Source organism: Dermacentor andersoni, chromosome 1 (genome assembly GCF_023375885.2).
Source record: "Dermacentor andersoni chromosome 1, qqDerAnde1_hic_scaffold, whole genome shotgun sequence".
Lineage (NCBI taxonomy): Eukaryota > Metazoa > Arthropoda > Arachnida > Ixodida > Ixodidae > Dermacentor > Dermacentor andersoni.
This window is the reverse complement of record NC_092814.1, coordinates 293,914,245-293,928,781: the sequence shown is the minus strand read 5'-3', so window position 1 is coordinate 293,928,781 and position 14,537 is coordinate 293,914,245. Positions and strand designations below refer to the sequence as shown.

The following is a 14,537-nucleotide window of genomic DNA, read 5'->3' as shown; positions in this document are numbered from 1 at the left end:
GTGTCCTCCCTGCAGCTGTCACCGCAGAAGCAATCTGGCACCCGTACAAAGGAGAAATCGCAGCTGCGCACTTCAGTCATCATTGCTGCAAAGGGTTGTCGTCTGCTACTGCTCCTGAGTGTACTGCTGGAAGTGCCCGCTAGGTGGCTGTCAGTGGTGCCTCTATAGGCCGTGCACTGTATAGATTGAATAGCATCTGTGTTCTGCGACTTGTGCGTCCGTAGCTACTTCTTTGTCCCATTTTGAATCGACCCCCCCCCCCCCCCCCATGTTGGGGCTGCCTAGTCATAATAAAATGCGACTTACGCACTTGTCGATATAGCACTAAGTGCATGCAAGAAAGGCATGTTGAGCAGCTGTGCCCTCACAATGGTGCATCACCATAATTACATAACATACCGCATTTACACGCATAATAATCACACTTTTTTTTCAAAAGAAACACAAATTTAGGGGTGTGATCACTACGCGGGGTAAATTTTCCGGAAAAAGAAAGTTTTTTTTCATCCTGCATTTGCTGCGGGATGACAACAGGTCAACAAACTGGTTGCTGCCACTGTAACAGTGCAGGGCATCAAAACAAAAATGGCGGCCGACTGAGCAAGCCGAATGCTATCTTTTTTTTCTCGTGAGTACATTATGTGCATTGAAACAGTTTCTGCCATATGAGTAATGAATAATATCGTTAATATCGGCAAGTCTGCAGAAATAACGCAGCCATGTCCACTTTGAGGAGACAGAAACAGAGATGGGTGTGCTCAGCTGTCAGTGACAGAAACACATGGCAGGCATGATGCAAAAAATGCCACACTTGTCTTCGCTACAATGCTAATACGTCATGTTTCCGCTAAGGGTAGGCGAATATCTTAGCTGAGTTACAAGCGCCGGCATATGAATAGGGTACACTTCTAACGTATCAATGCAAATATGGCTACTGTCGTTGCCGCTCGAGATTTGTTGCGTGCCCACGAGTGCAGACAAGAGGAAACGAAAGGCGTGTTTTTGTTGTTGACCACAACCATTATAAAGCCTACAAATAATCAAGCCAAGGCAAGTTTGGTTGTAATTTTCTTTTCCCTTGGAAGTGCAGAAAGTGATGAAAGGAATGAAATGGAAAATTTGCTTAAGAATCTGTTTGGTGCGTGCAGACCACTTGGCAAGTCTTGAACAGTCATTCGCGTAGCATTCGACAGATGGTAAGCACGATCAACATCAGCTAGACTAGGCACACGACATATCGCTGTGGCAAGTTTGGGGTGTGATCATTACGTGAGTGCGATCATTATGCAAGTAAATATGCTAATTATTATTGTGACAGCAAAGTGCAATAACATAGCAGCTGTGCACCGTATATGCTGTAGCTGTGATGGAAAGTGTGCGAGGGGGAGCCGCAAAGGATGGTTGCTTGATGCGCGGTGCCTTCTCTCACGCGCAATTTATTCCCTATTCGGAGAAGGTGCATATTGGCACAATACCTTCGATAAACGACAATTTGGCACATGTAGCAGTATTTCCTTCATAGCGCAGTTTGGCACAATTGGCACAGTGTGTGTTCCACAAGTTCTGCTGCTACAATCCTTGAAGAATGAACCAACTAGCTCAGTTAAACAGCCTTTTGCAGTATGCGGTCACGTGAGAGCAAAACACTGCGACGTTTTGAAACTCGCTCTGGCTTGCTCGGCCGTCTATTATGCTGCAACATTGGCCCTCACAATGAGTAGCAGTATACGAGGTGACTGAGCAAGCTGGAGCGAGTGTCAAAACGTTGCAATGTCCTGCTCCCACATGCTGCGTCAGGATGACACGACCCAGTATCCTCCTGGAAACTAAACCGAACCTGGCTGTACAAAAGCTGTTACATTAAATTATTAAGAATGCTCCGAGGCATGTCACTATTTTTCTGGTGCTTAGAGGTCCTTAGAGGTCATTTATCGCAAGAAATGAACAGTCGAAAAATTATGTCAGCACCGCTTTATTATGCTTCACCGCATAAGTCTACTGTACCGTTACGCAATGGATATTAGAACTTTGCATCAAGCAGACTTAACACATCTCGATAGAAGCTAACTGAGTTAGGCTTACACTGACTACACACAAATGGCTTCAATTTAAATCTGACTTCGACTAGCTATTGAGTGCATAATGGCAATTACGTCGCGACTGTGCATGCTGCACGATGCATTTTTATTGTTTCTTTATTTTTCAGTGGGGATGGGTCAGTTTTTCAGGAGATTTATGGCTGTGTCTATATAACGAGGAGTTTGGCCAGAATTTGCGAGTCTCGTGGAGAAAGAGAGAGAGTTGGCAGGTATGCGTCGGTGCAGTGGCATAGCGCAGTAGAAACAACGAAAAGGAGGGAAGACCGTAGAAGCATGGCAGGGGCAGCATTTGATAGACGGTGATTTTCCTTATATAAGGCGCATATAAAAAGCTTTTGTTGGGAGACACTTAAGATGTTACCCCTTAATCAAATTCTACTACTTTCACAAGAGGTTACAGGCCGCATTGGGATAGTGAGCAGAAAAAAAAAAAAAAAAAAACCTTTCAATATCAAAAAGAAAAACTTCAGCTTCCAATAACAATGGCCTTTGGCACACTTACGTGCCAACTTACCATCATGGAGCAGCTGCAAAAATAAAAAGTAGTCACATCACTGGTTTCTTTCATGCTACAGCCTTGTACACTGAAACTTATTAAAATGAAAAAAAAAAAAAAAAAAGTGAATTAAGACTTGCACAGTCGACTTCCTTTCATTTGAGACCCTTGTTAATTTACAAGCAAAAGTGTGTGTGCGTGTGAAGAACAAGAAGAAAGGAAACAGAGGGGCCTGATTTTTCTTAGTCATATCATAAGATGCCAACAAAAAATTAAAATTAAATTATGGGGTTTTACGTGCCAAAACCACTTTCTGATTATGAGGCACGCCGTAGTGGAGGACTCCGGAAATTTCGACCGCCTGGGGTTCTTTAACGTGCACCTAAATCTAAGTACATGGGTGTTTTCGCATTTCGTCCCCATCAAAATGCGGCCGCCGTGGCCGGGATTCGATCCCGCGACCTCGTGCTCAGCAGCCCAACACCATAGCCACTGAGCAACCACGGCGGGTAAGATGCCAACAAAGACACCAATGACAGCACAGGGGAAATTACTTGTGCTTATTAATTAAAATAAACAAATCATAAATTAATGGAAATGAAAGCGGATGAAAAAACTCGCAGCAGGTCGGATACCAACCTAGCCTTGGCATTCCAAATGGGATGCTCTTACCAATTAAGTTACCGCGGCACCGTTGTCCCATCCACTTTCTGGGATACTTACATATGTATAGACATATATATAAACAGCGCCAGAGTTGTTCTTTCATCTACTTTTATTTCTTTTCATTTATCATTTGTTCAATTCAATTAACAAGTACAAGTAATTTCCCCTATGCTGTGATTGGTGTCTTTGTTAGCTTCTTATGACATGACTAATAAAAATCAAGCCCCTCGGTTTCCTTTCTTGTTACACACACACAAACACCCACACAAACTTTTGCTTCACTAAGTACAAATAAACTGATTTGCAACAAAGCAGCAAACTTTCTCTTCGTCTACAGTAAAAGCTCGTTCAGAACTTGTTAATTCGAAATTTCTGATAATTTGAAGTAGCCGCCACGGTCCATGTATTGAAAGCAATATGCTACATATCATGCTAATTCACACTGAAATCCGCAACTCTACCGATAATTAGAACTCGGCGCCATTGTGGATGGGGAGAGTGCTAGTGCGCGGGGCACGTTGGCGACAATCGTTGCCGCACAGCTTTTCTTTTCCACCTGCGGCTGCCTGTTGCAGGTCGATTCTCTCCCTCTCTCAAGACCTTCAAAATAAACGTGTGGACGTGGCGCTGCGTGTTTTTTTATTTATTGCAACAGCAATTATATGGACACCCCAAGCGCATTTCTGCCGTCACTGCGGGTGTCTGCGTCACTGTGAGGTTCTGCATAAAGTCCAAGGGCGATATCGTCGCCGCGCGCCCTACCCTGTATGCGCGAGTGAAAGCGTGCGAGGGAAGCTGACGATTGCGCCTTAATTTCGCCCGTGCGTGCAAAAGGGACGAATGTGAAGAAGCGCGCCGTCTTCAATCACGCGCGAGGCATCCAACGTTGCGAGGCACCAGAGTGCGGGGGTGGGGGATGTTCTCTTCGGCTGCAACTGCGCATATGGCGGATGTGCGCAGTCCTGCGGCTGTATCTTGAGGGCGATCTGCGTTGGGGGCCGAGTCTAGTAGCGTCGGTGGCTTGTAGCTTTGTGCATGCTGTGTGTTCTCGACACTCACTTTGTGTTGAAGCGATTGACAGTGCAAATGTCGATTTGCTCGCTGCTATTGCCGCGTTTCCTCACCCCAGCGTTTTGACAGCGAGTGTCCGTAGTGATCGGCTGTGACGTGTTCATGTTTGCTGTGTGCACTGACATTATGCTTAGTATTTCATTAACAAGCAAATGTTTACACGTTGATGCGGCCAATAAAAGTACTATCCTTACTTCATACGGCTGTCTACTAATTTGCTATCACAATCAATGCTTGGTCTCTCGGGCGAAACTGTCTTTTTCTTCTTTCTTTCCTTTCTTTTTCATGTTACATCTTAAAGGCTATGCTTTTTATCTACGAGATGTTCTGCCGAGAAGCGGCACCAGGTAATGTCTATAACACACCGGCTGCGATGCTTATTGGCGCTCGCAGTACCAAGAGGCATAGCCTTTGAGAATCGTGGCTATTACTTGAAGAAGAGGCTTACTTCTATCACCCATATACTAATGTTTCTTGCCGGTAAAATGTGGGGTATTACGTGGCATCTATGCTTCAACTATACAGAACGCTCTTCCTAGGATACTTGCGATATAGCACACCAGTGCTGTCCAATGCTAAAAGAACTAACATCCATGTTCTACAGAGCATTCAAGGCCAAGCCCTTTGAACATGTCTGGGGCTACCTCAAAGTGCTTCAACCGTAGCAACAACTGCCACCGCGAGAGACCACCCAATAATGACCTACATAGCTATCGATGCACTCCGGGCGCATGTTCGCCATATATCCACAGCCCCTGACCACCATCTCGCTCGCTAGCCTGAAAAAGGACCCAAGGCAGCGTTCTTCAGATCAGTGGCGGCTAACTGGCACTCTTTATCATTGAAGAACTCACCTGCAACAAGGACGCCATCCCCTCTGTGGTGCTTGAAAAAGCCTCCTGTGTACCTTGCTGTTCCAAGGATAGTGAAGAAAGCTAGCCTGACCACTGCAGCTCTCAAGCAGACTGCATTGGGACTTTTTCATTGTTCATACACTAACCGAATTCATGTTTACACGGACGGTTCCGTCTCAGAAAATTCGACGGGCGCCATTGTTATACTATCTTAATCGGTCGTCATCAAGTTTAAGACTTCACACGTAACGACATCTACAGGATCCGTACTGGCCACTATTCGCGCTGCTGTTGAATACATTGAAAAAGAACCGCCTAACAAATGGGCAATATTTTGTGATTCGAAAGCAGCCCTCCAGAGCTTGCGAGGTTTACTACGTGGCAATTAAGAACAGCTGGTGTCTAAAACCCAACTTGCCATTGCACTTCTGAACGAGGAGATGATATCTTTCAGTGGCTGCCGGGACATTGTGGCATCGTTGGTAATCACCTCGCCGATGATTGCCCGACGTGCCCAGGCTGGCGCACCGACACTCCTTATACCTTTATCGAAAATAGACGCTGCAAGAGAGCTTTGCAGTCTCGCTCGTACCATCACGTTAAGTTACTGGCATACACCACATAACTAAGTGTCATTTATACAGCCTCGACCCATCACTGAAACTTAAATTACCAGCAAACCTTTCACGACGTGACGCAACATTGCTGTGTCGACTGTGGGTAGGAGTAGCATTCACCAACTCCGACAGCTATCATATTAAAATGGCTAACTCACCAATGTGCGCTAAGTGCAAGTGTGAAGAGACCATCATTCATCGTCTGTGCCACTGTTCTCGCCTTGATAACCAACGTCAGACTCTCCAGTGTGCCTTGAATAGACTGGATGACAGGCCATTTACGGAAACAAAGATCTTGGGAGCCTGGCCTTACAGTTCATTAGCCCAAAAAGCAGTTCGAGCGCTTCTTCACTACTTAAGGCAACAGACTTGAGTGCCCAACTATAGACATCCTACACCTAACTTAGTGAATGAGAAAGTGCGGTATAGACTCATGTTTTCTCTCTCGCTATTTCACTCCCCATTCCCCTCCGCACGTGTACGGTAGCAAACAGGACTCAGTCTGGTTAACCTCCTTGCCTTTCCTTCTTTCCTTCTCTCGCTCTCTCTCTACTCAAAGGAAATCATCGCTGGGATATGTGTTTGGACACCCCCTATGCGTATGGTGGAACTCTGCAGCGTCCAGCCGGTGCATCTACGAAAGTACAAAGGAGAGCAACGTCGCAGCACATTGTGATGCATTTTGAGAGTGCATTTTAGTGCGCAACTGTTTGTTCCTGCGGCGCGCGTCGCGTGAGGCCAGTCACGTTACGGCGCTTGCGCTGCGGCAGCCAAAATGCCATCCCCTCTAGACTTCGATGTGCGCGCCGTTGGCTTTTCTCTTCCGAGCATGCACAGAACGATCCCCAACCTGCGCGCTGCTTTGAATGGCTGCCTGCGACCGCTGGGAAAGCGGCGTGGGTACTTTTTTTTTTTCGCGCCATGCATTGTGGGTCGGCGAAATTGGCACAACGAACGCGTGGATGGAGCAAGAGCCATGTCCAACCTGTCGGGCCGCATTGGCCGCGCCAGTGCTTCGAACTATATATGCACTTTAACCGAGCGATTTTTTCCTCCGACTTTCATTAGTTGGAATTTTGTATAATTCGAATCTTCGTAGCATCCCCACAAAATTCGAATTAATGAGCTTTTACTGTATAGAAAAGTATGTAAAATTTAGGAATGTGGTGAATTAACAAGGGTCTCAAATGAAAGGAAGTTGAAGTCTTACTTCACTGTTTTTGTGTTCATTTTAACAAGTTTCAGTGTACAAGGCTGCAGCAAATAAAACCAATAATATGCCAAGCCTACTTTTTAATGTTGCAGCTGCTCTACGATGGTTTTACTGGAAACTAGTGTTTAGTAAACAATTTTAGGACAGTGATCTCTAAAACAAGAGAGACAGCTAGTTGCAACTGCAAAGTCAATTCAAGAACAACATAATTTATCTCACCGGTATGTCAGTGTTAGTTTACTTTTAGTAGAATAAGAAACAAGTAGTTCCCCCTTACAACGAGTACTTGAGTTGGTCATCCAGCTCCATGATGGCTGCCTGGTTGCCACAGCGGTAGCAGTAGTTAGGTGCACTAAAGATGGTCACCACATTCCGATCGTGGCACCAGTTGTAACCCTGCACAAAGATTCCATACAAAAGTCAAGCAACACAGATTATAGCAAGGGTAATTCAAGACTTACAATGCCAGCAAGGATGTCAAAGTATTCAAGATTTTCTAGATATTCAAGATAAAAATTAACTATATTCCTTCATGTTCAACGCCACTTGTGCATGTTTTAACAACAATTCTCTGGATTTACTTCGCATGAATATGCGATGCTGCTGTGAAACAAGACTATAAAAGGGTCTGGGTGAAAAAGCAGATGAAAACACCACCGTGACACTATCAGTTTGATGCTTTCCACTGGCACTGTCAACAAAATCTTACAATTCAAGTCTACAGCAGTTAAAAATACTAAATATGACAGCATACAATCACAGAAGCCTACATATGTTAGAAATCCAAGCAATGCCTGTATGCTGGTGATTTCAGGCACTGTACTTTCTGGCGCAGCTTTTTTCCAAGGTTCCACCAGTGCACCATATATAACGGTGTGACATATATACATAAAGCAATGTCCAGCAGTGTCCCGAGAGTAACAGAATTTTGTTTTAACAGTGGAACGACTGTGGCGACACCTGTGAACTCCTAGGGCTTGCCATGCAGGCAGCATGGCAGCAGCAGTAAAGGCACCAGAGTGGCTTCCTTGATTGGAGGTCATCTGTATTAGTTTGCTGCTAATAGCACTGTGCCGCTAAGCTCGAGGCCGCAGTCTAAAATCCCAGCCATGGCAGCCACAGTTCAATGGGGGCAAAATGCAAAAATGCCTGTGTCCTGTGCACTGGGGGCACATTAAAGATCTCCTGGTGGCATGCCTCATAATCGGCATGCCTCATAATCAAATTGTGGTTTTGGCATGTAACTACCCACAATTCAATTCAACAGCTTGGTTTTCTTAAAGCAAATTGGCACAATTACAAAAATATACCACAATATTTCATTGTTATGCTGTGGTGCTGCGGTACCAGTTAATAGAAAAAAAAAGGAAAGAAAAAGAGAAAGTAGACCACCATTTTGTTTACATTATCAGTTGTCCGTACAAAAGTTTCAACAGTCCAGCAGTAGTTACAGTGCTTCCAGCTTCCAAGTGCCATTTTGCATTTGTACGTGCGTGTTCAGGCGAGATGTGATCGTTGTCCGTGTGTTCGCAGAAGCAATGCAGAAGCAATGCCAGCGACATGCTTCACGATTCCAACACTGCATACAAGTTATTCAGAGGCTCCCGATGGTGACACAGTGACGCTGCTGGCCGAAGTGGCTGAACACTAGACTATGCATCAGAGGACTACGCCTTCAATGGCTTTGAGTAAAGTGCAATAAATGTCAGTTTCCTCACCTAAAGGGAGTGTTGGGTCAAGTTTTGTCCTGCTAGAATTTGTAGCCCACAAAAATTGTTTACGGCAATTTAGTGCCCTAAAATGGGCAAGCAGGGCATTCCACAAACAATGCACAGGCGTGCATAATCACGTTTCATCACATGTCAGCTGATTTAAAATAGGTGGGTCTTGGTACAGTGAGTCTGTACCCTCTACACCAATGCTTTCCCATGCCGCATGGGGAAATGTCGTTCTGCCATTTCGCTTGTTTACTCGCTTTGTCACTCATATAGAAGCAGGTGAGCTAACCGCAAACGCGCGATTACACAGCACAGAATCACAACTCGAAGTGCACTGGGCAAACAATGTGACCCACGCACGAAAGCAAAAGCACTGTGCGGCCAGCATCGCTTTCAACTTCGCTATGCTTCGAAAACAAGTGTTGCGGTAACATACAGTAAACTCTCTTGCTGTGATTTTATTAGATTAAATACTGCGTTAAAGAAAAACTACCTTCAACAGTGACTGTATATGTGAGCAGTTGCATGCGAAAGTAAGTGCAGCAGTGCCGTTTCTATCCTATGCGGCACCCGTCAAAAGCTTGCAATGTGCCGTGTAGCACGCAACTCCACAGCCGTAAATCTCCATTAGGGAGTCTCATGTCAACGGAGTTCTCAGGTGCCCGTGTGACAGGGTTATAAAACTGTCTCTTCTCGCCGTGCACGCTTATAGCTAGAGATGGGTCGCTCAAGAGCGATCTGGATCTTTTGAGCAGCTTTTGTTTTAAAGAGCGAGTGAGCTGTGGTTCAGTAAATGTGAGCGGCGGTTTTTTTGGAGAGGGGAAGCCGGGTTCTCTTTCTCGCTCAGTGAGCTGTGCCGAACCGTTCCATCAGAACCGGGTCTTCTGCTGGGTGCAACTTTCGCGCCCTCTTTTAGCAGTGCAAGAAATCAACTACGCTCCTGCCCTACTTCACAAGAGTCGCAACCATTCCCTTGCCTTCAGCTGCTTCCGTGTCTTTAAAGACAAGAGGTGAATGTAGTTTACATCCTGGTCTTCATTTGTACTAATTAGTGCAGTCATGAAAATGTCGGTCATGTCATCCACCTTTGTGCATTTTCTGAACCTGCATCAGCAGCACGTCAATAAAACAAGGCCAGTGATTTGTTGTGTTGTAACACGACTTCATTGTTTTTTTGTCATGGCACATGATGGCATGATCGCAAGTATCGCACGTGCATTAAAGAAAAGGGGGATGCGTGGCAGGGAAAGGGAGGGGGCAGAGCCGACATAAAAAGAAGAAAATGAGACAGGGCGGAGGCGCCGCGTGGCAGAACACAGGTTACAGATTTAAGTAAACTGGTGAGCAATTTAAATGAGCCAGTTCATTTCAGTGAGCTGAGCAGGTCCGAGCCTCTCGCTAGAGTGAGCCGTTTTGTCCATCACTACGTATCACCCACCACCACCAAGGCCCTTAACCACGCAGCGCGTGGGGAGGGCCTGTGCGGTTGTGCCCTTTCCCGAATGGCAACATGGCCAAGCTGCCTTTGCAGCTACAAGCGGGTGTGCTTGGTAGCTGAGCGCTCTAGATCCCGACATACGGGAGGTGGGCAGCCTGTGCTGCACCACTGTCTGAGAAGCATGTGAAGGGACGCACTTCGACCCAGGGCACCGTGGAGGGTGACACTCGTGATAACGGAGCCTTTGGTCAAGCAGTGAGCCAACCCCGGCAGGGAGCCGAGGCCGCTCTACCCTGAGAAAGATACCGTGGCGGAGTGCACTGTTTTTGCTGCGAACAACAACGGCACATAGCAGGGACTGCGCTGTGCCCTGGCCTCCTGTGAGGCCCGGAAACGGAAGCATGGGTCGCTCGTGAAGGCACGAGTGAGCGAACTTTTGCTTGCCCCCTTGGCGTACCGAGCAGGTTGTGTTGCTGGTGTACACACTGTTTATACCATTGTCAGCCGCGAATTTTTGGCGCTGCTGGGCATGGGCACAAGTGCTCCGTTGCTCGGCGAACAGGTGTTGTCCGACTTGTAGAAACACTCTGTGCGCTTGCGGCCCTGCCACACGACATTCAATCTTATGAAAGGTGTGGACCATTAGGCTGGTGCCGCAAGAGTGACCGTCAGATGGAGAGAGCGAATGAGACGCACGCGTTTCATTTATCGCCCAGGGCTCAAGTGTTCCTGTGATTCTCAAAAGGAACTTTCTCCTTAAAACCTGGACTGATGTGGACGTTGCGAATGGCAGCTACCGTGACGGAACTTTCACGCAGCCAAACCAGTTTATCAGCCGGTTGGCCTCCTATCTTGCCTGTGCAGATGGGGTGTCAGAAACGCGTCGCGCACAGAATTCGGGGGCAAGCGCTCGAGCTGTGCGCTCGCTCGCTCATAGGCCTCTTTGGGAACAAGAAGCACCGCACAAACCCTGTCAAGAACTGAATTGGGGGCAGGCCTCTGCGCTACGCGCTTGTCGACTCGAAGTCCCCATTGGGATCGAGCGACATGGCAGGAGGAGGCGCCACATCCTCTTGCCACCGATCAACCTGACTGTACCGGTTTGGCACGCCACGCAATCAAAACTGGACACTCGCTTCCTATGAAGTGTAACCCCCAGCCCGTCAGCCTGGCCAAGAGGCAGGCGACCGATTGCTTGCTAGATGAGATGCTATTGGATGACATTATCCGCAGCTCGTCCAGCGCCTGGGCATCTCCAATTGTGCTGGTGCCCAAGAAAGATGGCAGTCATCGCCTGTGTGTAGACTAGTGCAATCTGAATGGAGTGACTCGTAAGGATGCCTATTCGTTCCCTACAATTACCGTAAAAACCAGCGTATAATACGAACCCGCATATAGTATGAGGTGAAATTTTTGGGACGCGAAATGGAAAAAGAAAGAAGTTTTATCCGCGCATAATACGAGTTAGGAAAACTTGAGGAAAACTTTTATTTAAATAGCACTCCGCACTTCGATCACTGTCTTCCTCAGCTGCGGTCCCTTCGGATAGTTCTTTGTCGGACATATCTTCCCAGAGGTACTCGTCCTCTGCGCCATCGAGCGCGTTCTACTTTTTGAATACCCGACGCACAAGGTCCTCTGGTATGCTGGCCCATGCATCCACAATCCACTTGCAGAGCGCGGCTGGCGAGCCCGCTTCACCCGCCCGGTCAGTGTCACTGCAGGCCCCACCTGAGCGCATCCAATCTGCGTAACACCGCTTGACCGTGTCCTTGAACAGCTTGTTCACGCAAACATCTCAAGGCTGCAGCTGAGTCGTCATCCCACCCGGGATAACGACGAGTTCAGTGCCGGATTCACGCAACAGCCTCTTCCCTGAGTCGGCCAAATGGCAACGAAATGCGTCCAGCACGAGGACTGACGGGAACGACAACAGTGCGCCCGGCCGCCTACACCAGACAAACTTTATCCGGTTGAGCACAAGATTGTCGTTCATCCAGCCTTTCTCATGCATCTCACGACCACATTTTTTTGGCAGCTCCTCACCTTTAGACACTGTCTTGCGCTTGAAGGCGACATAGGGCGGAAGCTTGCGTCTGTCTGCCGTGCACGACAACATGACGGTAACTCGCATTTTCTCATTGCCAGTGGAACAGACGAACTTGTTTAGAGCCCTTTTCGTGCACTGTGAGGGGTGATGGCACGTACAGATAAACCGGCGTGTGGTCAGCATTGCCGATTTGCCCTAGCTGGAAGTTCTTAGACTTGCACAGCGAAATAATGTGGCGCTCGAAAGCGACAAGCAGCACTTCGAACGATTCAGGCAGCTTTTGCGAATTCGAAGTTCAGCAATGTAAGGAAAAACCAGCACGGCACATGTAGCAATAAATACAGTGCTTGCTTGCTTTGAAGGCAGAGCTCGGCAGCCCTTTTTCTCTTGTGAGCTCCTTAGCTTTTGCCTGCATAAGCTCCACGCTCAAAGCTAGATGCGCGACTCGCTGTTGGCATACTGACGGAGCTCGATTTCCGGGAAAGTTTGGACTGAGAAGCGCAGTGCATAAAATGCACGCAAATGATAGTGTCTGCTAAGCATTACATCTCTACGCAACGTGAAAAGAGCTTAAATTTCAAACCAAATGCCCTTTGCCGTTCTTGCAGGCGCTGCGATCCCAGCCGGACTGTCGACGTCTATCGCACAAGTGCGCCTACGTATATGGCAGTGCTGTGACATCACTCATAGAGACGCGCGACTTCGAGAATTATTCAAGGCAACATTAGTTATTTGTTTAATCTATTGCTTCAATGGTCGAATTAAACTTTAGAGAAATAATAAAAATGCAAACCTAAACTCTGCATGTTTTTGTTTTGCTTCGTACCGTCTGCTTGTTCCCGCATCATGCACGCAAAGAACGAATTAGTCAATTTCTATAGTGTCCCAGTGCCGCGACTATGCTCTTTCATAATGTCATGCCTGCGTCAGTGCTCATGAATGTGGCACTGGCTTATACTGATAATCAGGTTTTCAAAATAATGCGCTGCGTGAAACAAGACAAACGGAAGAGCTCGCATGCAACACCATCAGCGAAAAAAAAGGAAAAAAAAAAAGAAAGGAAGAAAGGAAAGAAAGAAAAAAAAATGAAAAAAAAAAGAAGAGGGCGGGGCCCATGATGTATGTGTCACATGATCCTCAAGCTCCGTTATGGGAGAAAACAGAGAACCACTAAATCTCTCACCGCCTCAAAAAGGTGGCTGAAAAATGTGAAGTACCGGTGGTTTTCACGGTGCCCAAAAAACTGGCGGGCATGTGCAACATGGCGCAGGGAAAGAAAAAAAAGAAATGAATTTGGTATCAAGCACGTTGACAGGTTCGTCCCATGCAGAATAGGGGTAGTGTACCAGATACCCCTCTATTGTGGCAACAGCTACATAGGGCAGACGGGACGGTGTCTAAACGTCAGACTGCAGGAGCACCGCGCAGGAGTAGAAGGATTGACGGGGGGTGGCAAAATGGCTGACCATTGTCGCCACTGTACAGTGTATAGTGCCAAAGCGTTATGTTAGAGGTATGCTGAAATGGTTTGATTGCATAGTCTTATTTCAATGCTGTACCACTTGGTCATGGTTGCCGTGTCACATTTCTCGGATGTGGCGGGCTGGTCAGTTGCATCAGGGCAACAGCCTCTCAAGGTAAGCACCTGCTCCTGCAGTTCGCACAGCGACATAGACTCCCTCTTTACACGCACCGTGATTGATGCTCCCTGTTCCATCCTTTCCTGCTGCAGCCGTGTGCAAATTTTGCTTGTGGCCTTCCTCGGCCATGATTTGGCGTCAACGGAGACTATCATAGGTGATTACATGGTCCGAAGTGTATGAGGTTGATATCCACATGGGTGGAAAGCCTGCAAAAGTGCCCGCAAAATGGTGATTCCCACAAACCCAACCATGCCCATACTTAGGGAATGTGGGGCACGAAGTGTGAGTTACACATTAGTGGCCAACGAAAGAACAAAAAGAAGCATGCAGGTTGGAAAGGAAGCAACGCTAAAATGCCGGGTAGTTCACGTCACTGTGTTGGCTATGGCAGCAGATGCATGCATCACCCAATTGATTCGCAATGCAACTTACAGCGACTGTCGATGCAAACAGGTGGGACACTGTCCAATCTACTTGCGCCGCTGGTTGTCACTCGTTACTAGACCGCCATGTGCGACGAAGGCAAGCACTGTACCTGAAGTCGGATAGCTGAATGTAATGTAAGCGACCCGTAGTGTGTGAATGCTCACTGTTGTCACGTGGATCTTAGCCAATGTACAGTGTATTGTCTGAACCTTATGCGGTGATTTAATGCCGAGCCTTATTTGATCA

The 14,537-nt window shown here is 47.2% G+C and overlaps 1 protein-coding gene across 1 annotated transcript in view; it reads right to left on the bottom strand.

The window, feature by feature from the left end:
* Positions 1-14,537, bottom strand: part of mts (protein phosphatase 2 catalytic subunit mts) — a 56,988-nt gene that overhangs the window by 6,131 nt on the left and 36,320 nt on the right. Inside the window, exon 5 of the mRNA XM_050196856.2 lies at positions 7,294-7,412. Within this exon, the coding sequence (XP_050052813.1) occupies positions 7,294-7,412 (119 nt within the window). The remainder of the gene's footprint in view (positions 1-7,293; positions 7,413-14,537) is intronic.